Source organism: Dichomitus squalens (genome assembly GCF_000275845.1).
Source record: "Dichomitus squalens LYAD-421 SS1 unplaced genomic scaffold DICSQscaffold_1, whole genome shotgun sequence".
In the NCBI taxonomy this organism is placed as follows: domain Eukaryota; kingdom Fungi; phylum Basidiomycota; class Agaricomycetes; order Polyporales; family Polyporaceae; genus Dichomitus; species Dichomitus squalens.
In genome coordinates this window covers 3124376-3149884 of record NW_006766883.1, presented here as the reverse complement: position 1 = coordinate 3149884, position 25509 = coordinate 3124376, and the positions used below count along the sequence as shown (strand labels likewise).

Below are 25509 nucleotides of genomic sequence, written 5' to 3'. Positions count from 1 at the left end.
ATGGAAGGGTATGAAGGGTATGAGCTCCTCCCATTGTGGCTTCGTCCTCATCTCACTTACATAGGATGCTCTGAGATCGGAGGTAGCAAGGATGTATCGGGAAGACGGGAAACGACGGAAGATCACTTGAGGCAAGGTTGAGCGCTGCACTACCCGTATTAGCGCCCAATATGGATCCGCGGCCTAATCAAGAAGGCAATCGCCGCAGGCATGTATGACGTAACTCGGCTCCTCAGAAGATGATACTCATGGCTCGGAGGAGAGCTGAGACGGATTCTGAACATATCCTGGAACGGTCATGGGGGAGAATCTTGCCTTCAGACAAGTCGAAAAAAGCAGGATTCATCCCAGTACATAGTCCTATGTTGGCTCTGTCCCGACGCTTGGAGACCGACTCGGAGTCCGTCATGCGGCACGATTGAGCGGTTTACACTGACATCTCGGGATGTCCACATGAAGTGGGCATGGGTTTCCCCGTACGTCGATGCAGGTGCTTGCATGAGTATGGTTACGGCGGCGAGCGACAGCGCGCCATCTTCGCGCGACGTCTGCTCGAGAGGTTTAACTGCTGGATCGGCGTGTAGTGTGCTCTGCCAGGTGCTGCATATAAGGCCTCCTCCGGAATGTGCAATCCGCTCCGTGTCTTGACGACCGTCTCCGGGGGGGGGGTTGGTATATAGATCGATTATAAGTGAGGAGCCCTCCTGACCGATGTAATCGAGAGCCGGCGGGCATTCGAGGTCCGCTACATACTTATGTGCGCCAAACCCACCTTCATATGGTGGAGACTGGAGAGGCCTCCTGGGGACGCGGTCACGTGTGTTGCTATTAGCAGACGCGTCGCGTGCTTGGATGCCTGCTCGACACTCGAGTTTGTTGCTGCCATCCTCGGTAACATAGAGTATTCGTCCAACAGGCAAAGTATGACCACGGTAAGTCGGTCGACCAGTTGCACCCCCGCTAGCAATATGCATATTCCATTTCAAATCTCAGGAACACCATTATATTCATTGCGCCCGTTCATCCAATTTCTCACGCTCCGCTGACAGGCCGCGGATCGTTTCAGTGGGTACAGGTCTGGAGATAGACCATCCGACCACGAGCATGATATACACGTTGGATGGCAGAAGTAGGAACATATCACCAGCAGCATATCAATGCACAGGTAAGTATCAGGTCGAGGACGCTGCCGTCTGCGGGCGTCGGTCAGTATCATGCATGGCGACAGTGCCGAATTCAAATATAGCAGCAGCTCGACGGCATAAAGCGCCCGTCGTATCAACTGGCAGCGAAGTCGCGAGGCGATGGAGGCAACCCTCCCGCTTTTCGCTCATTTCCCCCCATCCTTCCAGTTCCCTCGTCGCTCTCTATCCCGGCTTGTCGTACTCTCTGACCTGCAACGCCAATCGCCATGCCTCGCGAGAATAGCTTCAGCGACTCCGAAGGCCGTTCTCTCACCCCGGACCCAGAAGAGGGCTTTGCATCCTCTCCAGTCTACGATGGGCCCACCGCCGACAGGCTTCCAGCTGTTCGCCCCAGCGGTGACAGCGCCAATGCTAACTCTGCGGACCGGAAGCATGCTCCTCACCACCATGCAAAACGAGGACTCACATCCCCTCCGACTTCGCCCATCGCACCTCCCCCCGCCCAACGGCCGATCTTCATGACTCCGAGAGATCGATTCCGCTCTGCCGTGCGCAAGGTCATGGCCATGCGGACTACCTCGTCGTACATGGCTCGTCGTGGCGTCGGCGCTGAGCCAGGTGTCGATCCCCGCAGGGCGTCCGCGTTCCTGAACTACGGCCACATCCGCCAGCAATCCCTGATCGAGGTCAACGACTACTCGACGATGCGCACCAGCTTCGGGCGCATGACCAACGCCGAGTTCATCCGTCTGCTCGCGGACGACAATGCGAGCCATCGCGAGCCGTGGGTTCGGGTACGGTGGATCAACATCGGGGGGATAAGCTGGGACGTCATCAGTGCATTGGCACTCAAGTATGGTGCGCCCTCCTCCTATCTGTCCTTTGTGGACCGCTGAGCTCAATCGGCTGGATATCTAAGACCTGCATCCCCTCGCGCTCGAGGATGTCCTGACCCAGCGTGGCCATTCGCGCTCGAAGGCGGACTACTACCCGCAACATCTCTTCATCCGCGTCCTCAATCACACGCACACGACGGAAGAGGACCGCCCGGCGGGGAACACCACGTTCGCACACCTCCCCCGCTCCGAGTCGCCCACGCCTATGGACGACTCAGACTCGGACTCGGAATCCCCGTTGGGCGCGCGCCCGGCCCCGGACTTTGACGACGGCGACGAGAAGACCATGTACGGGAGCGCCAGCGCATCCAAATTCTCGACGATGAGAGCGAACGTCCCGAGTCTCCGGCGGAGGCCGGGACACGGCGACGTGGAGTCGTCCGCTCCCATGCCGGGTCGGTTCGCGGGCATCGAGGACAGCAAGGCCCAGAACGACGCGCGGAACCGGAAGCTCTTGCGCGAGCTGAAGCGGGGAGACAGGGTGAACGTGAAGATCCAGCCGCTTTGCATCTTCCTGTTCAGGGATGGCACCGTCATCTCCATTCACAAGGGTGAGAGATGCAGCTAGACGTCATCAGCGTGCGGTACTAATTCATTGGGCGCCACGTTCAGACAACACCCTCAACTTTACTGCACCGATTACGGAGCGACTGAGGCAGCGGGATACGGGGCTCCGTACCACGGCAGATCCTTCGCTTCTCGTGCAAAGCCTGCTGGACCTTGGTCAGTCAGGCGATCGAACATCCACATACTAGGCTTACACGTTTGCACCAGTTGTGGACCAAGCTCTGGAAGTCGTCGAGGAATACCAGGGCCGAATTTTGAAGATCGAGCAAGCTGTCCTTCTCAAGCCCAGCATGAAGACTGTCCGCAGACGTAGGTGCCTCTCGTTGGGTCGTGGATTGGGGATTCACAAGATACTCAACACTCGTTCCAGTGCACATCCTCCAGGGAGACCTCATCTTGCACAAACGGACCCTCGAGCCTATCAAGACGGTCATCTATGGGCTGCGGCGCTACGACGTCGATCGCGTACTCGCGCTCAAGGAGCACGTCGACCCGACGGTCAAGGTGGAGGGGTATATGAGCCACAAGTCCAAGATATACCTGGTGCGTCTCAACCTCAGTCAGTGCTGCCACGACGCTGATCGGTCCGGATGATGTTCGGGTGTTTCCCTTTGGGCGTTTTGATCGGTGTCTATGTGTACATGATTCGGGATGTAACTCTGCTGGGGCTTCGCTCATCTAGGCTGATGTCCATGACCACATGGACTATATCCTGACGAGTTTGGACATGATCGCTGGCATCACCGAGAACCTGATCAACTACACCTTCAACGTGAGTCCTCCGTAATACATATCCTTGGAGTCTCTCCTTTCTGCGATACGTATTGTCCGAATCTTCTATGTATAGATGGCGTCATATGAGATGAACGAAGTGATGTGAGTGCCATCGGGTCCAGAGCTATAGCATTCGGGGGTGCTGATTGTGCTCTGCCAGGCGCCGTCTAACTTTGGCCACAATCATCTTTTTGCCCCTAACGCTGCTCACTGGTTACTTCGTGCGTACCGCCGTTCTCAAGGGCTGTTCTCGTGTGCATGGTCTGACTGGCATGGCTTCGTTCAGGGTATGAACTTCGATCCGATGTGGTCTGTGCAGAACAACAGCGACCTGCTGTTCTGGGAGATCGCGATACCGGTGATGCTCGCCGTCGTCCCGCTGTTCTTGTGGGGCGACTTGAAGCGGATGGGACACTACCTCGATAAGAGGCTCAGACGGCACAAAATCAATAAGGTGCGTTTCCTTCGACTTCGATGACATACCGAGCGCTGTACTAACAGGGACTGCACTAGTCGTTCAAACGTGCGTAGGGTGCGGGCGCCGTACGCACTGTGTCTCTATACCCAATACGGGCTCCCTTAGATTCTCTGATTTCGGTCTGGATGGAATACTGGCTTAAAACATAAACCCTGTTGGTCAAACGAGTACGAACTGTCACGACACCCCCCCCCCCCTTCCGCACCATACCACATCGCCATCTTGTGCGGTCAGTTCCCACATCATGCCCCCTGATCTCTCATAATCTTGTGCTATCTTTGCGTATAATATGTCGTCCTCGCTGACCGTTGTGCTTACCCCACGTCTATCCTGTCTACTTACGCTCGTTGCTGTGTCGCTAATCATGTCGCGGACTATTTCATTATAAGATAATCTCGTTAATCACGACTCTCCGCTTTCGGCCAGTACAAGATAGGGTCTCCAATGTGTCAGGGTGATGGCTGTAACGCTCGCGGCGGGGATTCTGCTTGCACGAATGGCGCCAACAAATCGGAAAGTCCGACGTACGAAGAGGCGGATGCAATTGCTGCCCGCGCCTGCAGTCGGACGGAATCCATACTGCCAATCTGCTGGAAGCCATTGTCTTTCATCACAAATGCACATGTCCGAAATGACAATGTAGTTACGGTGAGCTGGAGTTTACGTACCAAGCTCCCAGGTCCCCGTGCGGACACGGTCGGTTATCGATTGAGAAGAACGGACGGCGCCTATGGTTCCTCTCGGTCGACATTGAGACCATCTAGACCTACCGGGTAGACCTTCCTCGAAAGTCGTTGCTCCGAAGGCCCGAAACCGTGGCCGTCGGCATTACGTGCATGGAGAGCAAAGTCCGCATGGTTTGTGCTCTGGACATCAGTCCTTGGAACGGCCGCATGGGAACCCTTCGACTTGAACATACTGGAATGTACGTACACTGTATAGGCGACCACGTACATATCAGAAAACGACCACGATAGAAATTTATAACTACAGAGGGGGGGAAGCAGTATGGGCTATGGTCGTGAGAGTGCGGGCGTTGTAGGAATCATACAAAACGGAGTTACCAGAGAGACAGTGCAGCGACAGCAAGCAGCGACCCTAGTAAAGATAGGGGCGTGAGGAGCGGCGTGTCAGCGTAGGCCACACCGCTCTCACAGCTGTTGAACTCAATCAAAGAAGATAGACATAGCAAGGACAGGAAGGATAGCAACTACATGTGGGGCAGATGAAGGAGCCGTTGGATGTGCAGAGATGCCGAACGGGACGTGGGAGAGAGAAAACGAGGCTGCAATGCTTGTCGCAATTCGACAACCCTTCGTGTAATTCTTCTCGTCTTCTCGCCGGTCAAAGTTCAAGGTATGGCTTCTCAAGCGGCTGGAATACGAGAGTGCCCTTTGGGGGCTGGGTTACCTGTTGAGGAAAACAATGGAAGATGGTATGTCAGCTTTGAGCGCAAAGCATAAACCGGAGAATAGCGAGCGTCGGAATCACAATGGTACCCCAATCGAACATCAGATAGGATCGCATACTCACCGTGTTCAAAGGGTCCGATACTTCGAATCTGCCTTCAAGCAATGTTGGGGTCGCACGCGCAATTAACGACATGACGATCAATTTAATCTCTGAAGATTAGCATGGAGCAATCATCACATGCAGTGGCAGCGAGGATCGTGCATTGGGAATGAGACAACGTCGACGTCAGTGATGAGCCGACTTTGCTGGTGGTCAATCACAGCACGTACCGTTGACGGCGAGGACGCGTCCTGGACACGCGAACCGGCCCAAGCCGAAGACAATGTGCGCAGGCCCTGTCATCACTGCTTCTTTTCCAAGCTCAGCCCATTGGAACCCGTTGAACTCGCGGGGTTGTTCCCCAAATACTTCCGGGTTCTCATGCACGGTCGTTGACATCGCTGTCACGAAGTGTCCTACGGATCGGTTTATCAGTGATCTATGTGATTTGTTTCGGAGCACCGGTCAACGCTCAAACGAAGGATTTACGCCCGGTCTACTGGAGAACTCCATAAGGGCAGGGAGCTCAGGCCGGGCGCGAGGAAGACAGTATTGCGCAGTGAGGCAAGCAACGCACCCTTCGGTAGAATCGCATCACCAAGGGGGACGTCGCAGGTGGTGTACCGCATGGCCGAGATCGTGTCGCCCTTCAGGCGCATCACTTCTCGTATGAAGGAGTCCATCAAGCGGGCTTCCCGAAGCGATTGCGCAGTTAGACGAAGAGCACCCGATTCATCCTCTTCAAGAACGCTTGCGAGCTCCTCACGAAGCGGGGCAAGGTATTCCGGCCGCATGGCAAGCTGACATAGCACCCATTGGGAGACAACGGTACTGCGTAGCCGACCAACGGTTGATGTGAGAATATGGTGGAAACGATTACGAAATGCGCTCACGTCGTGTGGACTGCTGCGAAAATCAAGCTGACAACGACGCTGAGAGAGTGCGCATGAGGTGGGTTTGTATTGCGAAGCGGACTGACCATAGTAACAACACGGCGATGTAAAGGCGTCGAGGTGCGCTGATTCGTTTTCCATCACGAGGCATGTATGTCTTGACAATGAGATACAAGACCGTCCTCGGCTGTGTCCAGTCGCATGCGTCAGAATGGCCATCTCCGAACCGAACAAAGAACAACACCACCAGACCCACCTCGTCTTTTGGAGACAGCTTCCTGGACCGGCTAATCTCCTCATAGCGATCGATGTCGCGCCAAACCTTGGGTCCGTATTTACGGAGGAAGCCGAACGGGATGGTGATCAGCATCACCTTCACCCTGACGGAATGGGAAGTCAAACGTCTATCAGCTCTCCACGACAGGTGATAGCGTGGAGAAGGAAGAGAAGAGGCCGGTGTAGACGAGGACACGTACCAGGTGTACAGGATCCAAAGGATCGGCAGGTATCTCCCGATCATCGAGAAGTTCTGATACTGCCCCGTGAGCTCGGCCATACCGTTCGAGACGTCTTCAATGATCAAAAGATTTTGCTCGTTGACATAATCCTGTCCTCGACGTCGTCAGCCGAATCTACAAACAAGGCAACGGGACCCGACGCTACCTGGCCCAGCAGAAGAATCAAGGTCGTCTCGGCGATCGTGTTGTGAAAATGTTCGAAGCAATTCGGATGCTTGCCGGACTTCAGGCCGTCAGCGGCGAGATCTATGAACTCTTTCGTGTCTTTCTGGAAGAGGGGCCAAACTGATATCTCGGATGAACAATTCCACAGCGATGATTGTACGGGATGGAAGAGCGCTTACTCCTATAGACAATCTCATCGATCCGGTTCACGATGCCGTCCCTGACGAAATCCTGCAGGTCACGAAAAAGGGTCCCTTGGGTGAACGCCATGATGGGCTGGAGGTTCATGATCTAGATGGGCTGGTTAGCACAAGCCGCGTTCGCGACGGCGACGAATACCCACGGCGGCGGAACCCTGTTCAAAGCTGAAGAGGCGGTCACAGGTTAGGACATGGCGGGCATACTCTTGATTGACGATGTATTCGAGCTGTGCACGCGCACAATGAGGTATAGTCAGTGCCAACGCGAATGGATGATAGTCCAGATAACCATACATTTCCCTTGCGCCGTACACCTATTACAGGCCCATACGTCGCCAATGCTTCTCCGTAAGCCTCGCGGGGTCTGGAGAAGATGTCTTCAGCCTGCGAAGCGGCATGTAAGTACGAAGGTACGGTCTGAAGCGGTGACGCGGAGTACCGGAATGTCAACGATGGGGGGTAAACGATTCTTTGGAATCTAATGCGGCTGTTACTATAATTACTCTCACAATCTTTGGGAATGGAGCTTACCGCAGGGCGTCTGACATACAGACCGTAGAGCAGAAGAGCGATGGGACCAGCGAAGAGGCAGTAGTGCTCCATGGCTGAGGGGGCCGTGTCATGTCAGCCGAGGAGGCACTGGCTCTTTACATATCGCCATGGTAGGTTATTTGTCCGTGTGACTGGATCATGTTGCAGGATTTCATGAGATTACCACATGCCTTGTTGTCGAACCTGCGTGCGCAGAGCGTCTGACCGCAATCCCGATACGGCGCTTTCTGGCAAGGAGCGAGACAACTACCGATGTAGTTCTAGCAACAGAACGAACAGAAGGGGCCGTCACGTTCACATGGGGTGAGTTCAAGTCCCAGCAGAAGTAGAAGTAGAAGCAGAAGCAGAGGCAGAGTTCGCGTAGCTTGTCCAGACGCTGAGATAGCTCCGAAGGGAGGAGCAGAGGGAGGAGGTCCTTCCATATTTCAAAGGTTTGCATATTTTGAGGTCCGCAGTTACAAAATATGTGGTACCTCACACGAATGGCGACGCACCTCTGCTTACTGATGGGCTCTGCCATGCACGGTCTCAGTGGAAAGCATAGATCAGCCCGCATCGCAGTTCCGCAACCAACCAAGCGGTGCTCCGTGAGCTAATGTCGTAATGTCTCCGTTCAAGGGTATGACTGCTGCGTTAGTATGATCAGAATCGCGGCAGCGTGTGGACTTAGCCCGCATGTACAGGCCTGTTAAGTCACCGTGAGCTTCCATCCGGTGAGCTGCGGGAAGAGCAGGACTCGGGCAGTGCTTGGTCACCCGACAAGGGGTCCTGAGCACTAAATATCTTATTCCGTTCGAGCGTCGCACTGACGAGCAACGGGTTGGATAAGTTGTGGCAGGCGCGAAGATGAATGCAGTCTCACCATGTGCATTACAGGAAGAGGAGCGCAATCAGAATCCTCATACTACCACTCTGCATACTCTCTGCGCTGCTGGCGAGGAGTACGAGGGGTTTAGGGGAGTTTGAGAAAACGCTTCATCTTCGCGTATGCCAACGCCGCTCGGTCCGAAATCTCCGAAGCGCTTCGATTTGGAATACCGGCTCACACCGAGCTCAGGGGCGATCGGCTCGGTTGAATGTGAACAAGTCACACTATGGTGGAGTCCCAGACAGTTGAGCCTAGATATCAAACCGTGAACACAGTTGAACTGATATAAGTAACCCATATACTAGGGTCCACTGCAGCTCATCAGATTACATCATGCCCAACATTTTATCTGCGAACAATGTAGACCATTGCTTGCCTGCATACTATCATGCGGTCTGGTCGTCTTTCTAGTCGAGACGTCACGGCCCTACGGGCTGCCAAGTGCCGCCGCCGTTCCCATTGCCGCAAAGGACGCTTCGCTATCTGCATCTCGTCAAGGTGAGTTATTCAATATCAGTCATACATGGCATCAGCAGCCATACATGTTGTAAGCGAGCTTCACTATTGTTGAGTACGTGGCTTTCCGTCTTGCCGGTGACTCCTCTAGTAAGTAATGCAGAAGGACAGCCTCATGCCCATCCTCGCGCAAGGTAATACATCAACTCCAAAGTGCTTGACTTCCTAGGCAACTGGTCGAACCGGCCATCTGAATACCACACCGACTCGAACCAACGCACCCTCTCTCAACGAGATACATCGTTTCCACGGCCGAACAGTAGTTGATCGCAAAAGTCGAATAGCTCGAGTACTCACAATACTACGCCCGGGATCTTTGGGGCCAAGCCCGCACCGGTGTGCTCGCTCGTCCACACCTCAATCGCCAGTAGTGCAAGAGAGCTACAAGATGCATAGGACTAGCGGAGACGAACGAGTGTCAGACGAGCGCTGTCTCCTTTCCTTTTTTTCTCCCTCTTCGTTGCTCGCTAGGTGAGTTCGCATTTGTCTCTCAGCACGGGACGTTTTCTACTTTAACCTGTCGGCTCCCAGCCACAGCTCCGCAGTGACGGACATAAACAGTGACAGACATATAGTTCATCAATGGTACCTACGTCACGGCGGCCGCATTCACCGCGCTCTCCCGACTCACATGAAATTGAACATTCACGATCATGGGATGGCTACGATTAGGGTACGCACCGTGCGGTCGCCTCATGATGCTAAGCGCGGCTCTTCTAGCCAACGCGAGCTCGTTCTTCTAGCATCATTGCGCCTTCGTGCCGTAGGAACCCTCGTTCGCGGTCGATTCTTCAATGTTTCTTCACGGCTCTCGTACGTACGTTATACATGTGTAGGGCTGTATCCAGGGCGCACAAAGCAGATAGACGTTCCGGCAAAGGGAAACCCGATCGCCGGTGTGGCGGGTACGCTCGGATCATAGCGAATGTCGTCAACGAGGATTCAATGGTCCGATCGATGAGGTTGATCACCGCCTAGAGCACACGTACGCCGAGACCACGAACTTGCTGCACGCGAGCATCACTCGGGACGTAGACGGCGGGCACCTTGATGGCCTTTGGTTTCCAAGCAATCCACATTTTCGAAATTTCGAGGTTGAATGCGATCTGCGAGATTCAGGATAAATATCAGTAGTGATACGAGGCTAGGTAGTTGTACAAATCCAGGATATAACAGTGCAGAGGTCAACCCAAGTTCCATGAAATACAACATACAATCGCAAATCGGGAATCAAGATTATGGTTGGATATTACGAAGTCAGCGCAAGCCTGCTCTGCTCAAGGACTCGATTGGTGGAAGCAGGGATGGACATCACCTCTGCGAAATCAGCCGTGACCGCGACTGAACCCTGTGCACCTGCCTTGATATGGCACAGCGCTTGAAACGCAACGCTCCACGCGAAACCAGGCTTGAGCGTGTAGGCACATGACGCCTTGAGCTCTGGGATGGACGCGATGGACGCGAGTAGCGTATCCGGCGAGATGTCAGGCACAGTCGCAAATGATCGTGCAAGATCGTTGTACTGAGCCTGTGCCCCCTTGCCAGACTCAGATCCTGTGGCTTTGTCCTTGGTTGACGATGAACCGCGCTTGAAGGGCGTTCGAGCATTCGCGGTGATAGCCCGCCATCGCTCGATGTGCTTCTCGACATGCCGCTGGATCGCCTCGAGATCGCGTGCAACTGGGGATGAATCGCCGAGCCACGGCCTGACCCTTTTCCAAGGACGGAGGAGGTCGTCGTCCATAGAAAAGGACGCGTGGGATTTCAAGCGATCATATCGAGTGATTTGCTCATCTCGCATCTTGCGACCTGCAGCGAATAGTTCGTCGAGAATGAACTGCCCAAGACGACGATCCCGCCGGAAGGGTATGTCTCCCCGGTCCCAAGACTGCTTCTTTTTCTCGGCTGCCTTTCGTGACAGCATGCAGTCAGGAAGTTGTCTCTGGTACTTGCGCTTGTCGTCCTTAAGAACCTCTTGCCTGATGCGGTAACCCGTCTTCCGTGAGTCTAGCACCGTGTTGAACCTGCCAGGTGGTTGTGAGCGTTGGCTAACGTAACACCAAAATTTCATGCTCACATGAACGCATTGCGGATCGTCTCCGGTGCGTCATAACCATATGCGTATGCCGTGCCTTCATGGAACTCCGAATACATCCCAATTGGTGTAATGGAAAGTCCGGACAACAGGCTCTCCTGCAACATGCGACGGCGCGCATCGGGGTCGTTATCGAGTTGAGTAAGGTCCTTCGCCAGGTCCGAAACCTGCTTGATTGTTCCCATGTCTTCGAAGTTGTTCTTGATGAAATCTGGGGGTTCCTGAGTTACTGGAGGTGTCGTAAAGTCCTTGACAAGTCTGTCATCATAGATGACGACAGCAACATCTAGCAAACGCGGATTTCATTGACAATCGTACTGCGTCGACGCGAAATGCTTACCTCCATCGTAGTCTATAGATGTCGGAACATGGTTCAGAGCTGGTAGCCGCATGTATGGGAACCGACTTACCTCCACCGGCAAGATAGCTCGCAAAAGAACGGGCACCAACGGTAGGAAGTACAATTACGTCGGTGTAGGCAGCAAGCACGTCACATTGGACTGCCGTGACCTATACATGAATACACAGCAATCAATATTGCGCACGGCAAGACTATCCGACTGCTCCGACTGGACATACCTTTTGTACGTCCGAGGGGAGACGACACGGGTTGCGATAAATCTATTTGTGGCCTATCAACATTGTAGCGAAGACTGCTCAGCGCAGGGGGTACAGACCAAGACTTCGCCCAGGAGTTGATGGGGGTTCATATCTTCCAACGGATCCTTTAGGTTCTTAGTGGACTTGAAATGTATCTCCCTTTCATTCAAGATTCCATATGGGTCTATGACAAGTAAATAGATGTCAATGTATAACAAGTGATGTCTGAACACGGCGGAACATACCTGGAATAATGAAGGCCTCGGCAGACAGAGGAACCGAGATGTGGTAGTCGCTGATTATGTCATCTATGGCCATCGTCACGATCTTTTTGAGCTTCTCGTACAGAAACTCAAGCTTGAGAGGATTGAAGCCAGCTTGAATGAGATCCAAGGAAACGCCATGGATCGTTAGCGGTTGTCCCGTGATCGGGTCACGCAGTGCCGTGTAGGTCGATATCGTCTCTTCACTGACATCCCCGCCTAAGTCAGAAATCTCGGTAGCCAGCTGTTCTAGGGCTTCCGGAGGCTCGTCGTCACGGTCCACGAGATCTTGCATGCTTCTCCCAATCAGCCCAAGTGCTCGCGATATCCCAAGGGCGTGCTGGAGTGCTCGCTTCATCGACACGCCGCCTACTCTTTCCACCGCCTTCCACAGCAGGAACATGGCCTTCGGTCCGGTCCACTGCGTGAGTGGCTTGACCTCCTCCTCAATCGTGTCCTTCATCAACTCCACGAACGTCTCCTTAGGAACGCCATTGTAGGCGAGGTTCAGTACGGTGAGCTTCGAAAGTCGGCTTGGGAGGGTTACGCGCGGCGGCGCGAGCAGATCGAAAACGGTGTGAGCTGGATGGAGATTGTTCAAGTCGAGCTTGACCTTGACTTGTGAGTCCCGAATCCAGATCTTTGGAACGCCGTTGGAGGACTGTTCGCGAGGATGGAGGATCCAGAGGCCCTTCGCGCCCCCAAAGCGTCCTTGCACTGCGGTCGGGCGCTCCTCGAGACCTATCTGCTTTGCGAGAGCGCTGAGCGCCGCGCCGTTCATCCAGCCACAGCCGTCCGTCAAGATGCACTCGGGAGGCGGCTTCCAGTCCTGGTCGTCGTTAAGTACGGCTATGGGCGAAAATATGAGGTGATTAACGAGTGTGAACGACGACAAGGCACTTATACCTTCGTCCTTCATGAAGTGCATGTTCTCCAGCGCGATGGATATGACCGGAACCGAAACAGAGAAGCCGAGGTCGAACCGCGTAGCCCACTTTGAGATTGGCTGTGTAACATACACAAGGTGAGACAGTAATCATAAGAGCGTATTTGTCGATACGTGCCTGTTGACCGTTACGATGCATTGGATTGTGCCATGCGACGAAGTCCTCTAACGAAATCCGATGTTCATCTCCGGGGACACGAGCGTCACGTTCGTACTGCTCCGGGATCTCCATGAGGAACATCTTCTTATCCTTCGCATCGAACGCCACAAAAACTCGACCGCAAAGCACGAATTTTTGAGTGAAGAACGCACGCAGGTCCTGTGCACGGTTGTTCACGATCGATTGGGGAATAGAGACCTGTATTATCCGCCGAGAGTGCAGAAAGCGCGCGAAGCGGTATGACTTGCGCATCTCCATCTTCGCAAGAGTTAGACGGAAGCTTTCGCCGTCCGATTCTAGCCTGGCTATCTGCTGTATCTGTCCCCCGTACCAGTTGGGCTTCTCCTTGAAGTCCCCTTGCAAGCCGAGCCCTCGCGAGCGGTTCTCAATGATCGCCGCATCTTCGCGGTCGAGTTCGATCCTAGTTTGGTGTCAGATGTTCCTCGTCTTCTGGTGAAACATGGCACGCACCAGATCGCCGCATCACTTGGGGACATATCGCAAAGCGGGCGCCCAAGCACCTGAGACACCCTAGAGGCCGCATTGTTGTTCGGCCCGCGGAGTGACTCCAGCTTGGCCTTGCGGACTGTGTCCCAGCTCCACAAGCCTAGGGAGACGCCACGAGCAATTTCGTACTGCACTCCCCAGCTCAGCGGGATCTTGTCGAACAGCTTTTGCATGTCTTTGTCGTGCGCAAGGATGTATACGCCGGAGAAGCTCGATGGATCGAGCGCCTGAGTCTGCGCCTTTGTGCGAGAAGGGCCCACTGATGCCGAGCTTGGTTGCTCATCGAGACCAAGGGCTCCTACCGCGTTGCTGATGCGCGATGTAGTGGGAGTATCAATGGTTTCCTTGTAGGGAGCGGGAGACTCCGACCAGTTCGTCCGCGTAACATTCCCCGACCGAGAAGGCGTCTGCGGGACGGGTCGAGGCGACGGCAACGTAGCAGTCTGTAGAGCATATTCAGCGTTAGCAGTGCCGCGCTGAGATAGATTTGACAGAAAAAATGACGCATGACATGCCTATCACGTCTATGCCGTGACTGACCCACGCCTGCTGTCTGGAATTAAGACTTGCCTGTTGCGTGGTGCGCGCGACCTTACGCCGCGTTGTACTTGGACCAGGGATGATAGGTCTGCCGTAAGTGGGTTCATACTCGCCCGTCCGCTTTCGGCCACTGGAATCCACGGAGGCCGAAGACGAAAGAGAAGTCATGGAAGCATTTCTTGACTCGACAGTGGTGGAGAAGGCGAATGATGGGCCCCTGGATGGAACCTCCGAGTCTTCGCTCTCCGTGTCGATCACTAAGTCATCTTTGGTAAGCGCGAGGAGCTGAGAACGTCGGCATAATATTACTTACTTGCTTCCACTATTAAATCGTAACTCTGTCAGCGACCAAATCATCGGAGAATAGACTATGGCTGACCGTAAGCGGAGTCGTCTTCCGAATCGCTATCCACATCCATAGCCTGATCGTGAGCAGTTCGGACATGTGCGCGAGGAGATTCAATCGATGCTGCGGCTTGAGCAGCCTGGGGAGTAGAAGCTGCCGGACTGCGGATAGGCGGACGCGGTGTTGTGTCATGAACAGGCCGTCGCCTTGTGATCGCTGGAAAATGGTCAGCACCCTTCTCAGCATCTGTCAAAGGCCAGAGGGATTGTACCAGTGCTGCGGGTACCAATTCCGATGTCTGCGGTAGCTCTTGTGGGTCGAGCCGCCTCCTTTCGTGGTATTGAGTCACGCGCCTCGCTTTCCCATTCTGGATGTGGATGAGCTGTAGTCAAGTGGTTTATAGGACTATGTTTCACTGACCTTGAGCGGAGGAAGTTTGCTTGCTCATGCTCAGGAAGGCGCGGGCTCGTGATAGAGAGTCATCCTCCCAGAACTCGCGTTCCGAGTCGCTCTAGTGTGTGATGAGGTCCAACAATCTCATATTGACCAGCCATAGAGCATACCTCAGCCATTTTGAACTTGATTAGAATAGATCTTCCTCTCAACCTTATGTGTATGCAGTAACCGTAGTGTGTGGTGGTTGCGGTTGGAGATAAGAAAGTGCTGAAGCGGTGCCTTGCCTCTGGCCGGTCCTAGCTGCGGTAGTGCGAGTGACTTGTGATTGACATTGACATCTTGCGCGCGTGCCGCCTTGTGTTGCCGCCGGAAGATACCGAGCCACGCTACGGCTTTGTGGCAGTTGGCCCGCAGGAGTTAGTGCCAGAGATGCTGGAGTACTTAGGGCTTTTTTTACGCCTCCCTCACTCCTATCGTCTGTTGACATGCGTGCCATTACCCTCGCAAACTGTTGACGGCGAGTTAGTTCTCCTTGATGGATGCGTCCTTCTTCACGTGGAACTTATTCGAAGTGCGTGAAGCATCCACGAGTCGCGCGTGCATTTGGCTTGCCCGTCGTCTGCGACTCTGGGCGAATTAATCAGGAACACGGGAGGAGTTGACAGTTAACCTATGTATTCGTTTCCTGCTTGACGGCACTAAGCCGCGAACATACCTACTATCGTTGGCACACGGCTCGTGCCATGCTTTGCGACCAGCTCGGAATTTGACTCAGGAAAAGATTGACTGAAGTTGAATGTACCGCATTGAGGACTGACTCACGTGCTCTCTCTGGTGGACTCACCAATCGCCACTACGGCAATGTCCTGTTTTTGATACCTCTCTACCTATTCATGCGAGTCTACTGGCACAGCGATTCCTTGTTGCATGACCCGCCACATGAAATCTTATCAGGACGGCTCGTGACATATCTCGAGAGCCCGGACCGTGTCAAGGCGATTGAGGGTGCGCTGGAGCAGAGCGACGCCTTCGAGGTCATTGCGGCCGAGAACGACTGGCCAGAGGACATCAAAGATTACATTCTAGCGGTACACTCAAAGGAGTATGTCGAGTATCTAGAAAATATATACAGCGAATGGACTGCCATCGGAGGCGATAAGGTATGGCGTCCATCGTTCATCCAGCGCAGATGGACTCAGAGCTGACCTGAATGGACGTTGAGAGCGCAGTGTTTCCGGAGACATTTCAGCATCGTTCTATGCAATCATTTGGGCCAAGAAATACCAACAGCATGTCTCCGTTAGCGAAACCAGGTAATCACAGAGAGATCGAGTGTTCTGGTAGCCTCTGACCCAGTCCCTAGGGGTCTACTGTTTCGACCTGAGCTGCCCTATAACCTCCCGTAACCTTCATGCCAAACACTCACCGAGAGGATGAATGTCTGATCATACACCATGGGCATAGATACCTACCGAGCTGCTATCGCGTCCGTCAGAATCACCCTTTCGGCTGCGCGATATCTCGCTACCGCTAGGAACGGGTCCCCACATTTCGGCGTTTTTGCACTAGCGTGAGTACCCGCAACGTGGGCTCTTTGTCGATCTCAGCATTCTCCCAGTCGGCCGCCAGGACATCACACCCAAGATGCGCTCTGTGGTGGGTACTGCTTCCTGAACAACGCTGCCATTGCCGCGAAGTATCTGCTCGAGCACCACGGAAGCAAATGCATTGCAATTCTCGATATCGATTACCATCACGGGAATGGAAGTAAGTGTTTTTGATCCGTATCGGCAACGAGCGCGACCGATTGTGCGGTCGTAGCCCAACAGATATTCTACCATAATCCTCAAGTCCTGTACGTTTCTCTCCACGCTGACGGAGATTATCCGTGTGAGTTGCCTTCCGACCGGACGCTGACATTTCGAAATTGACATAGTTTTCTAGATTTCACTGGGTCTAGTGAGGAGCGCGGCTCGGGTCCAGGATTGGGCTACAACCACAACTTACCGCTACCGCGTCAACGGACGACGGACGACCTATATTGCGATACTCTTCGGAAAGCAGCTGATATTATCCAGGATCACGCAGAAGTCGACTATCTCGTCGTCAGGTGGGTCTACCCGCCGCTTATCAGACCCGGATTGAGGCGCTCATGACGTCGATCAAAATCCAGTCTCGGAGTTGATACCTACTCCGAGGACCCCATCTGCGATTTTCTGTTGACGCAGGCTTGCTATCCTCGCGTAGGCGAGATCGTCAAGTCGATAGAAAAGCCGACACTTTTCGTCATGGAAGGGTTAGTCCTCAGTGCGTCATCTGTGAAAGACACATTCGCTCACTGTGACTACAGTGGTTACCATATGGAGACCCTGGGGGAGAACGTGCGTGGCGTTTTGCTCGGTTTTGAAGGCCGGCGGACGTGAGGGGCTATAACCGAGCGTGCCTTGACTTGGCCCGTGTTCATACCGTGTCTCGGTTGATGTCCTTACCGTCGCCAGAGTTGATCGCAAACCACTAGACCAACAAGATTGATGGTCGATTAAGTACTTCTCGGGACCGTGCATCATAAGTAGGCGCCAGCGTTGTGGCTGAAGGGCCGGGCTGTGTGGGAGGCTATCCCCGCTAGGCGAGGTACTACCAGGATGAATGAGTCAGGACATAGTACGCTGCTACTCCCTGCTACTTCACGACGGCGGCTCAGCTTACTGGCGGCTTTCTTTGTATGACCAGACCTAAGTCCGCACCTTCTGCCGCTATACTTAGCCCAGCAACTTCGCCACTCCCGAACGTTTGATCAGGCTCGATGACGCGCTTCAAGTGCCATGGGACGAGGAGCGTGCGGCGACATCTCAAAGAATCTCTGTCTTGATGCATCACGCTTCTCGGCCTCGCGCCGTACGTCCTGAATCTCTCGGTCCCGTAGGCAACTCTCATCCAGGGAATTTCTGGGCCTGGACTAGTGCGAACATTATCCATGCGCTGGCACACATCACTTACGCTGATGGTGATGGAGACGCGTGCAGGACGTAATCATAGCAGGGTTGCATCCTGCGATCCGAGACGACATGAGGCTCGCTCGGAACGATAAACGCCTGCCGTCGAGCGGAGAAGTCGCTTCGCCCGAGCGTCGCCCCCGCAACTCCAGGGACCTCATCTGGGAGTTACACAACGCTTCCGCTAGCGGACTCACCTTGGTCCTCGCAAGCCTCTCGCCCGTATGATTCAATGGCTGCAACTTCCATCTCTGTCGACCTTCAGGCCGAGCTGAATGCCTTGATTCTGTCCCTAGAAGGGCTCGAGAGGGCACGGTACCTCGCCGTTGCAGCAATAGCCTGCTTTCTGTACGATGCTGCCGTCACATTCGATCAGGAGGTATACGGCCATCTGCAATTGGTCTGTGAATTGCAACGCTGACATCCACCAGGTGGAATACTTTTGGAAGGGATCTTGGTCGCTTTCTCGAGTTTTATTCTTCATTGTGAGTGCACACTCATAAGAATGCTCCCATCCATCTCCCGACGCAATATTTTGTTCCTAGAATCGATACTTTCCACTTCTCGCATTGTTGTGAGTTGCTGCCCTTCTGCATAATATCTGTGTTGCTGATTCGATGTTCAGTATGGGTCTAGTTGGTGCGTCCCGCTTTGAGGACATCTGACTAGCAAATTCTCACAACTGCCCTCCAATGGGTCTATAGGCTTCACAGGAAGGAACTTGTCTGTGGAAGTGAGTATGGTTCAATCTCCCTATGACTGCGCCTCCCTGACATACGATTGTAGGAGTACGTGTACAGGCCTTGCAACGCGCACGGTTGTCTGACTTCGGATGTAGCTGCGATGGACTCATACACACGACTTTCGTTCTGACGATTGTGAGCATCTTCGTCGTACAAGGCAAGCCCTCTCCCTCTTGGCTGTCGAGCCTGTAGGAGACACACACTCACGTCTTACAACGATTAACTTGTCCAGCTATTATCGTGCTCAGAATTTGCTATGTTTACTCGAAGGATATTGTCGCGCGGGCGATCGTCATCGGGACCCTGGCTGTATGCACCATCTGCACCTTGGTTCTATTCGGAACCGTTTGGCACGACATAGATGCCCACCTACCCGTCCCGGGGATCACAATCGACAGTTGCACCGCACCTCCGTCGAGGGAGATGTGGAAGATCTTCGTGCCTAGTATCATTCTCCACACATTGCTGTTCCTCGCGACGACACTTCCCGCTGTGAGGCTCCGGAGGCTCGGGCAGCAGTCGATGCTAGTAGATCGTCTAGTCATGGAGTGAGTACATGTCGTATGTTAGGATGGATTAATCTGACTGAGCCGGCAGCGGTGGTCTTTTCTACTTCGCGGTGTTCGGTCAGTTGAGATTCCACGTAAATTAGCCTCATGCTGACCTGTTCGCAGCCGCCGCTATGTTCCAGACGATCGGGGCATTGGCGAAAACTCCTTTGGTGCGTCCGGGCAGCTGCACCTCGGTAATACCCTAATACTGACATCCTTGTAGGTAACGACACCCGCCATCTACTCCAAGTGAGCAGCGTTGCGTTCTGTCATCGAAGAAAAGTGATAGCTGACTCCCTTGACAGCGTGTGGCTCTCTCTGTCGTCCATTGCCGTATCCAGGCTCATGCTCCGAATTCGCTCTCTCGCCGCTCAATTATCCCTCGAACCGGACTGGCTACTCAACAACACGGAGCTTAGTCGCGTTAATTGGAAGCGCGGCCCTCGCAACGGCGAGATCATTGTGGAAATTGACGCCATTGAGGCTGAGGACATGGAGATGGACTCCGTCGGCCATGACCCCCTGCAGCACACACGTTCGCACACGCCCGGCGTGATACACGTGTCTCGTGTAGGAGTCCTAGACCATCCAGTATACCCAGGGACGAGAGATTACAAGCAACCGCCCCGCATAAAGAAGCCAAAGGTTGCGTGCAATCCTGGTATGTCCTTGATTGCTCTCAGAGGAAATGGACAGCCTTCGCTGATACTCCGCACGCTAGAACCGCCTGCGTATGCATGAGTCTACGGGGGGTCGCGATCTCTCAGCGCTTGACAGGAGCGTACCGTATGGTGCTTGAGAATTTGCGATGGCTGTTCTGTGTAGTTAATACGTATGATCAATATACTGGACACCCAATTTCATGCTATGCGATCGTTCAACCGGACTCTGCTTGTCGATGTCCTGGTTCTTCCAATTTACTGTATACGGTATTTCGGCATTTGCCGATGCGCCTGAGCATTCGCTCGCTCAACTCGCCCCGAGTCGTCGCCTATTGAGCTCTAACAACCGACACCCACTCACTGCACTGCATCGTACTCGCTATGGCTGAAATCCCTGCTCCTCCTATGGCTGTGGATGCCATGCAGGGCATCCAGACCAACATCGTCGCTCCCGCCCCTGTCCCTGGAGAGGGACCCGTCGCCGCACCCGCTGCCCCACCACAAGAGGAGGTCGCTACAGAAACGCTCTACATCCAAAATCTCAACGAAAAGATCAAAATCCCCGTACTCAAGGCGTCATTGCGCGGTCTCTTCAAGTCTTATGGGGAGGTGCTGGATGTCGTCGCGCACAGCAACTTGCGCATGCGCGGGCAGGCTTTTGTGTCGTTCGAGTCGCCGGAGATTGCGAAGAAGGCATTCAAGGAGGTCCGTGGGTTCCCGCTCTACTCAAAACCTATGGTGCGTGTGCTCGTCTGTGGCGTGACTATACTTGTTTTATGCTCAATCCCTTGCAGCAAATCTCGTTCGCGAGGACGAAGTCGGATGCGGTGGTGAAGAAGAAGGATCCAGCGAGCTTTGATGCGCACAAACAGAGGAGATTGGAGCATAAGAGTACGTGCCTTTCTCCTTGCGTCTTCCCATGTCGCTCATTCCCATGTAGAGGCGACACGATACACCAACCCTATCAAGCGGAAATATCGCCAGAAGCGCCTGGCTGCAGAAGGTACGCACTTCACCGCCTTCAACATGTATCATGAATTACTGACATCGCTCCTAGTCGATGGTGCCGGTGCTGTTCCAACAGCAAAACGCCCCAACGTGCAGATGCCCGACGAGTACCTACCGCCCAACAAGATTCTCTTCTTGCAGAACCTCCCCGAAACGGTCACCAAGGACCAGCTCATGGCGCTCTTCTCACAGTACGTCTTACTATCATCAGTTTGCCATCTTCATGTGTTCATCTGTCCATTGCCACAGATATCCGAACCTGTACGAGGTCCGTCTTATCCCAACAAAGAAGGATATCGCGTTCGTGGAGTTTTTGGACGAGGCAAGTGCTACGGTGGCGAAGGATGCGCTTCACAACTACAAGCTGGACGGGGAGAACAAGATCAAGGTACCCACGTTTCAAATAGTTGTCTCAAGCTCAATCTACTCACTATGCATGGCAGATCACGTTCGCAAGGAAATAAGCTCGTCGTTGGGATGCTACTTCCCATTCACTGTCTGTTGTCATGTGGCCAACGGACTCTTGCAAATTGTCATGTTATATTGGCGCTGTATTCTTGCGCATTGGCGCGATGTATCATACATATTCCGTGGGATAATAGACGTCGGAAAGACTGGCAGAATCGAGGATATCCTGGTATCATTTACAAAAGTCCGTGCCACATTCCACAAACACAACATAAGCAACTCCACACCACCTACCGTTCGCCCTTGGGATCGAACACAAGGTGCGGGTATTCGGCGATCCACTGGCGCTCCGCAATTCTGTCCCTGACCTCCTCCTTGTCCCAGTCTACGCCCGCTTCGCCTTCTGCGATGGCCTGTTCCGCAACAGCGACGGCCACCTCCGTGTTCACCTCGCGCGCGTGCGCGAAGTCCGGTAGAAGGGCGTTGTCGGGGTCCTTGTGCGCGGGGGACAGCGACGCGAGCTTCTGCGCGCCCGCGATGATCATTGTGTCGGAGAGCTTGCGAGCCTGTGTGATCATCGCGCCGAAGCCAAGGCCAGGGTATATGAGCGCATCTATACGGTGGTGAGGAGGTGCAGGGTCAGTACTTGTTCCTAGCTTTCCCACCCGCGCTCGAAACTCTTAGCGTGAGAAACTAGGAGTCGAGCGCAAGAATGCGCGGCAGATCAGGCGAGTTGTAGGGCACTACGTACTGTTGCATTCCGCAATCTCGTACATCTTCCCGTTCGGCATTTTGCATGGCGGGAAGGGGCTGCCGCTCGCCATGAGCGCCTTGCCGTTCGTCCAGGTGTTTGCCTGCTCGGGCGTGACCTCGACCAGGCGGGTGGGGTTCGAGAGCGGGAAGATGATCGGCCTGTCCGTGCCCTTGGCCATCTCCTTTATGATCTCCTCCGTGAACGCGCCCGCGCTCGTCGAGCAGCCGATGAGCACCGTCGGCCGCACCTTCTTCACGACCTCGAGCAGCCCAATCTCGCCCTTGTCGTTCGTCGGCACGTCGGCCCACTCCGCGTCCGGGCGGACGAACTCGTGCAGGGCGGGGCGGATCTTTTCGGGACCGAGAGACTCCTTGACGAGCCCGAAGCGGTCGAGGAGGTAGAAGCGCTTGTTGGCGTCCGCGGCGGAGAGGTTGTCGATGGTGCCCATGCCGTCACGGAGCTGCTTGGTGATGCCGAGCCCTGCAGTGCCGGCGCCGTAGACGACAATGCGTTGCTCGGCAAGTTTGCTCTTCGTGACGCCTACGGCGGCCATGAGCGCGGCGAGAGTCACTGCGCCCGTGCCTTGCCTGCGGCAGGATATAATGAGACTTGTTCCATTCTGGAATGGAGAGAGCGGGCTTACACATCGTCGTTGAACACAGCGTGCTTGTCGCGGTAGAAGTCAAGCAGCCGTTGTGCATTGTTCACGCCGAAGTCTTCAAAGTGCAATAGGCTGTGGGGGTAGTGCTTGCGCACGAGCTGCACGAACCTGCGAGTCCCATAGGTCATTTGCATGTATGCGGGTCTGAGATCGAAGCCACACGCTCACTTGTCAACGAATCTGTCATATGCCTTTCCTCGGATTCGTCGGTTCGGCCAACCCTGAATCGCACGTCCATGATCAGCACGAAGGGATTGCAGCGCACATAGGAGCGTCCGAACACGCACAACATAGAGGGGGTCGTTGAGCAGCTTCTCGTTGTCCGTGCCGACATCCAAGACAACAGCCTGGGTTTTAGACGGATCGATACCTCCTAGAAGTCTGCAGCAGAACATGAGCGTGGCCCGAGCAAATATTGTGGTACGTACGTATAGATGGCAGACTTGGCAGTTGCAATGCCGATGCCCTGTATGTAGGCCGAATGAGGTCGGATGCGACGGAACACGGTCTGTATATGACGAGATGCGTACACCAACGCCCTGATCGCCAATACCAAGGATTGCTTCGGAATCGGTTACGACAAACAGCTGGAGGTCGCGATCCTTGGTCTGTTCAAGGAAGTCCTCTTCCATCGAATCCAGCTCTGGAAACGTGAGATACATGCCTTCGCTCCGGCGGAAGAGGTGGGAGTAGTTCGCGATGGCATCACCCTACAAATATATGAGAGGGCCGGTTATATGCGGACATGGCAGGGGCACTGACCTGGGTAGGCGTATAAATGATTGGGATGAGCTCCTTGAGATGCCTGCTGAGCAATCCATAGTACAAGACCCAGTTCTGGTCCTTGAGGCTTTGTAGGAACGTGTTCTTGCGAAGTGGTTCTTCGTCGAGACGAAGCTGTTCGTATGCTCGTTTGTACTGTTCTTCAAGTGTGTTGATACGGTGGGGAAGTCGGCCACTCAGGCCGAAAGCTTTGCGTTCGGAGGCTGTGAAGCCTGTCCCTTTGTTGAAGCGCGGATGGGTGAGGATGTTATCGCCGCGTAGAGCGACTCGGAGGACTCTGTTCGTCGCTGTGGCCATTGTAGATGTGGTAGGAGCAAGCCCAGTGAGGTTCCTGGAATTTGGGAGAAGACGCAACCATCTTTATAGACTGGAGAAATGACGTCTGGGCTGGCTGCCATGACATGTTGATGACCTGGCCCCAGGGTGCAGAGCCTTGTCGCCGTGTGAGGACGGACAACGTGGGAGACGTCCAAGGATCGCGCGGGGGCTAATTGTGGACACCGGGCCTGGCCTCCACATGCCGATTACCGCGACTACGGCCAAAGTCTATATGCACAGCAACTGAAGTGACGTCTTTCCAGCGGTGCCTCGCTCATTCTCTCTTCCTTCACTACCACCACCAGCTCACAATGGGTCGTTGGACCCAGTATGACGACGTGCGTATGGGCAGATGGGCTCGGCGTATGCGTACTAATTGACCACTATGCCTGGATAGGACTCGTACCGTCTGCCTGAGGGCATGAAACGGGTTGGATATGATTCGGACACAGGCAAGTACTACTTTCGCGACCAGGACGGCTCGCTCTGGGAGGGCCCTGACGGTGCTGAGTATGGCGAGATGAAGCGAGGTGAGTCTGCTCCGATCTCCGTCCACGCTGCTCCGGCGTAGGAGCACTGCTCAAGACGCCTTGCCTCCCAGTTACGGATGCCCCAGTAGTCATCGGTGATCCCTCGGCGGACGATGTTAGTGACGAAGAGGCCGAGATCGGCGTTCATTCTCGTGCCGATGGGTACCATCCCCTCGCTATGGACTCGGTGCGTCGCTGTGCTGCCGAAGTTGCACCTTCGATTGTCTTTGTCCCAAACTCACATAAATACAGAATGGTACCGTCCACGCCGGGCGTAGGGTCCACGATAATACCAACGCGTATCGCCTCATCCTTCCCTTCTTCCTCATCGTCGCAGTCGTGCTGCTACTCGTCATTCGACTGGTACATTCCTCAACGTCCAGCCCGCCCAAGGCCATTCACTGCCCCGGTACGAGCGAGGCATATTACATCTCTCGCGGTGATACGTGCTGGGATCTTGCCCAGACCCGTGGATGCTCTGTGGACGATATCTTGAATATCAACAGCGACCTCAAGTGCGAGACGCTTGCTCTCGGCCAATCTATTTGCTTGCCTACCAAGGCTTGATGCGTAATGAGCGGACTATTGATTACATTCTTCTCCCTGGATCTCATTGTATAGTATTGCATGCGTGTCTCTTGTAAACTATGTCTGCTCACTTATCGTTGGCTTCCCCTGCTGTCCGTCCTTCGAGGGCAGCTTTGTCTGACCAGGAGATTGATCTGAGCTTATACCTAGTCGACCGAGACACTCTCCCTTTGGGCGTTCTCAGCATGCACTTCCGCCGTGCGTTGTTATAGGTATGACCTGTCAGGTAAACTGTCCTACGTTGCATCTATCAGCCTGCCTACTGAGCACTGTGTTCACAGTGCCTCCATTCCAGCTTCGAAGTCGAGCTGCGGGATAAGAGTAAGAGTGATGGCAGCAACTATTGACAGAAGAATGTCAACTGCGATACACAGCCTCCTACAGCGAACCTGTGCCCAAACACGCGATCAATGAGGCGGGTAGATATCGTTCCGTGCTTTCGTAGTCCAGCGTAAGAGTCAGGAAATGTCGACCGGGTGCGCACCACATCTGACGGCACTGCCAAGAGCGGATCGTTTCTGAGTCTACGATAGTATGAAATGACTCAGGCACGGCACCGGCGAGGATCCGTAT

At 54.2% G+C, this 25509-nt stretch overlaps 7 protein-coding genes across 7 annotated transcripts; 4 read left to right on the top strand and 3 right to left on the bottom strand.

Moving 5' to 3' along the window:
- Positions 1-1374: 1374 nt before the first annotated feature.
- On the top strand, positions 1375-4250 carry DICSQDRAFT_131760 (uncharacterized protein). Its single transcript, XM_007360742.1, has 10 exons — positions 1375-2003; positions 2065-2592; positions 2654-2764; positions 2816-2917; positions 2979-3151; positions 3291-3380; positions 3456-3484; positions 3543-3603; positions 3669-3836; positions 3896-4250. Exons 1-10 carry the CDS (start codon positions 1412-1414, stop codon positions 3911-3913), a joined length of 1872 nt encoding a protein of 623 aa, XP_007360804.1. The 5' UTR covers positions 1375-1411; the 3' UTR covers positions 3914-4250.
- A 620-nt stretch (positions 4251-4870) lies between these two features.
- Positions 4871-7751, bottom strand: DICSQDRAFT_158838 (cytochrome P450; the record flags this gene model as incomplete). The annotated part of the gene is made up of 13 exons (XM_007360741.1): positions 4871-5270; positions 5394-5482; positions 5603-5788; positions 5950-6203; positions 6266-6292; positions 6352-6452; positions 6522-6645; positions 6742-6872; positions 6929-7068; positions 7128-7239; positions 7292-7375; positions 7443-7532; positions 7680-7751. 13 exons carry the CDS (start codon positions 7749-7751, stop codon positions 5205-5207), a joined length of 1476 nt encoding a protein of 491 aa, XP_007360803.1. The 3' UTR covers positions 4871-5204.
- A 2307-nt stretch (positions 7752-10058) lies between these two features.
- Positions 10059-15191, bottom strand: DICSQDRAFT_177042 (uncharacterized protein; the record flags this gene model as incomplete). Its single annotated transcript, XM_007360740.1, has 17 exons — positions 15105-15191; positions 14962-15052; positions 14813-14908; positions 14575-14757; positions 14509-14517; positions 14196-14452; positions 13620-14098; positions 13146-13569; positions 12949-13048; positions 12025-12891; positions 11857-11963; positions 11759-11800; positions 11590-11689; positions 11520-11531; positions 11162-11465; positions 10400-11108; positions 10059-10190 (listed from the first exon to the last, which is right to left on the bottom strand). The coding sequence occupies exons 1-17, from the start codon at positions 15111-15113 to the stop codon at positions 10059-10061; spliced, it is 3921 nt and encodes a 1306-aa protein (XP_007360802.1). The 5' UTR covers positions 15114-15191.
- A 639-nt stretch (positions 15192-15830) lies between these two features.
- On the top strand, positions 15831-17172 carry DICSQDRAFT_96830 (Arginase/deacetylase; the record flags this gene model as incomplete). The annotated part of the gene is made up of 8 exons (XM_007360739.1): positions 15831-16097; positions 16160-16250; positions 16301-16339; positions 16402-16507; positions 16556-16704; positions 16759-16827; positions 16882-17047; positions 17111-17172. Coding segments are annotated over 8 exons (948 nt in total), but the record flags the coding sequence as incomplete, so codon positions are not given.
- A 990-nt stretch (positions 17173-18162) lies between these two features.
- DICSQDRAFT_165251 (uncharacterized protein) lies at positions 18163-19965 on the top strand (the record flags this gene model as incomplete). The annotated part of the gene is made up of 10 exons (XM_007360738.1): positions 18163-18309; positions 18362-18415; positions 18476-18504; positions 18556-18569; positions 18906-19221; positions 19271-19299; positions 19348-19394; positions 19448-19473; positions 19530-19885; positions 19946-19965. 10 exons carry the CDS (start codon positions 18163-18165, stop codon positions 19963-19965), a joined length of 1038 nt encoding a protein of 345 aa, XP_007360800.1.
- A 317-nt stretch (positions 19966-20282) lies between these two features.
- On the bottom strand, positions 20283-23815 carry DICSQDRAFT_77127 (uncharacterized protein). The gene is made up of 13 exons (XM_007360737.1): positions 23480-23815; positions 23248-23427; positions 23146-23183; positions 23005-23098; positions 22886-22938; positions 22700-22825; positions 22054-22643; positions 21338-21915; positions 21144-21282; positions 20944-21085; positions 20827-20889; positions 20681-20777; positions 20283-20624 (listed from the first exon to the last, which is right to left on the bottom strand). The coding sequence occupies exons 1-8, from the start codon at positions 23795-23797 to the stop codon at positions 21593-21595; spliced, it is 1722 nt and encodes a 573-aa protein (XP_007360799.1). The 5' UTR covers positions 23798-23815; the 3' UTR covers positions 20283-20624; positions 20681-20777; positions 20827-20889; positions 20944-21085; positions 21144-21282; positions 21338-21592.
- A 304-nt stretch (positions 23816-24119) lies between these two features.
- On the top strand, positions 24120-25485 carry DICSQDRAFT_151682 (uncharacterized protein). Its single transcript, XM_007360736.1, has 6 exons — positions 24120-24156; positions 24216-24348; positions 24420-24535; positions 24601-25162; positions 25218-25387; positions 25443-25485. The coding sequence occupies exons 1-4, from the start codon at positions 24130-24132 to the stop codon at positions 24913-24915; spliced, it is 591 nt and encodes a 196-aa protein (XP_007360798.1). The 5' UTR covers positions 24120-24129; the 3' UTR covers positions 24916-25162; positions 25218-25387; positions 25443-25485.
- The last annotated feature ends 24 nt before the right edge of the window (positions 25486-25509 follow it).

Bases quoted from the DNA above. Each gene is read 5' to 3' on its own strand.
- DICSQDRAFT_151682 (XM_007360736.1), top strand. From the start codon at position 24,130: ATGGGTCGTTGGACCCAGTATGACGAC. The intron at 24,349-24,419 runs GTGAGTCTGCTC...CTTGCCTCCCAG, and splicing joins GTATGGCGAGATGAAGCGAG to TTACGGATGCCCCAGTAGTC. The intron at 24,536-24,600 runs GTGCGTCGCTGT...ACATAAATACAG, and splicing joins ATCCCCTCGCTATGGACTCG to AATGGTACCGTCCACGCCGG.
- DICSQDRAFT_77127 (XM_007360737.1), bottom strand. From the start codon at position 23,797: ATGGCCACAGCGACGAACAGAGTCCTCCGAGTCGCTCTACGCGGCGAT. The intron at 23,099-23,145 runs GTACGTACCACA...GTTCTGCTGCAG, and splicing joins GCCAAGTCTGCCATCTATAC to ACTTCTAGGAGGTATCGATC. The intron at 21,916-22,053 runs GTACGTAGTGCC...ACCACCGTATAG, and splicing joins CGAGATTGCGGAATGCAACA to ATGCGCTCATATACCCTGGC.
- DICSQDRAFT_131760 (XM_007360742.1), top strand. From the start codon at position 1,412: ATGCCTCGCGAGAATAGCTTCAGCGACTCCGAAGGCCGTTCTCTCACC. The intron at 3,152-3,290 runs GTGCGTCTCAAC...TCGCTCATCTAG, and splicing joins ACAAGTCCAAGATATACCTG to GCTGATGTCCATGACCACAT. The intron at 3,604-3,668 runs GTGCGTACCGCC...GGCTTCGTTCAG, and splicing joins CGCTGCTCACTGGTTACTTC to GGTATGAACTTCGATCCGAT.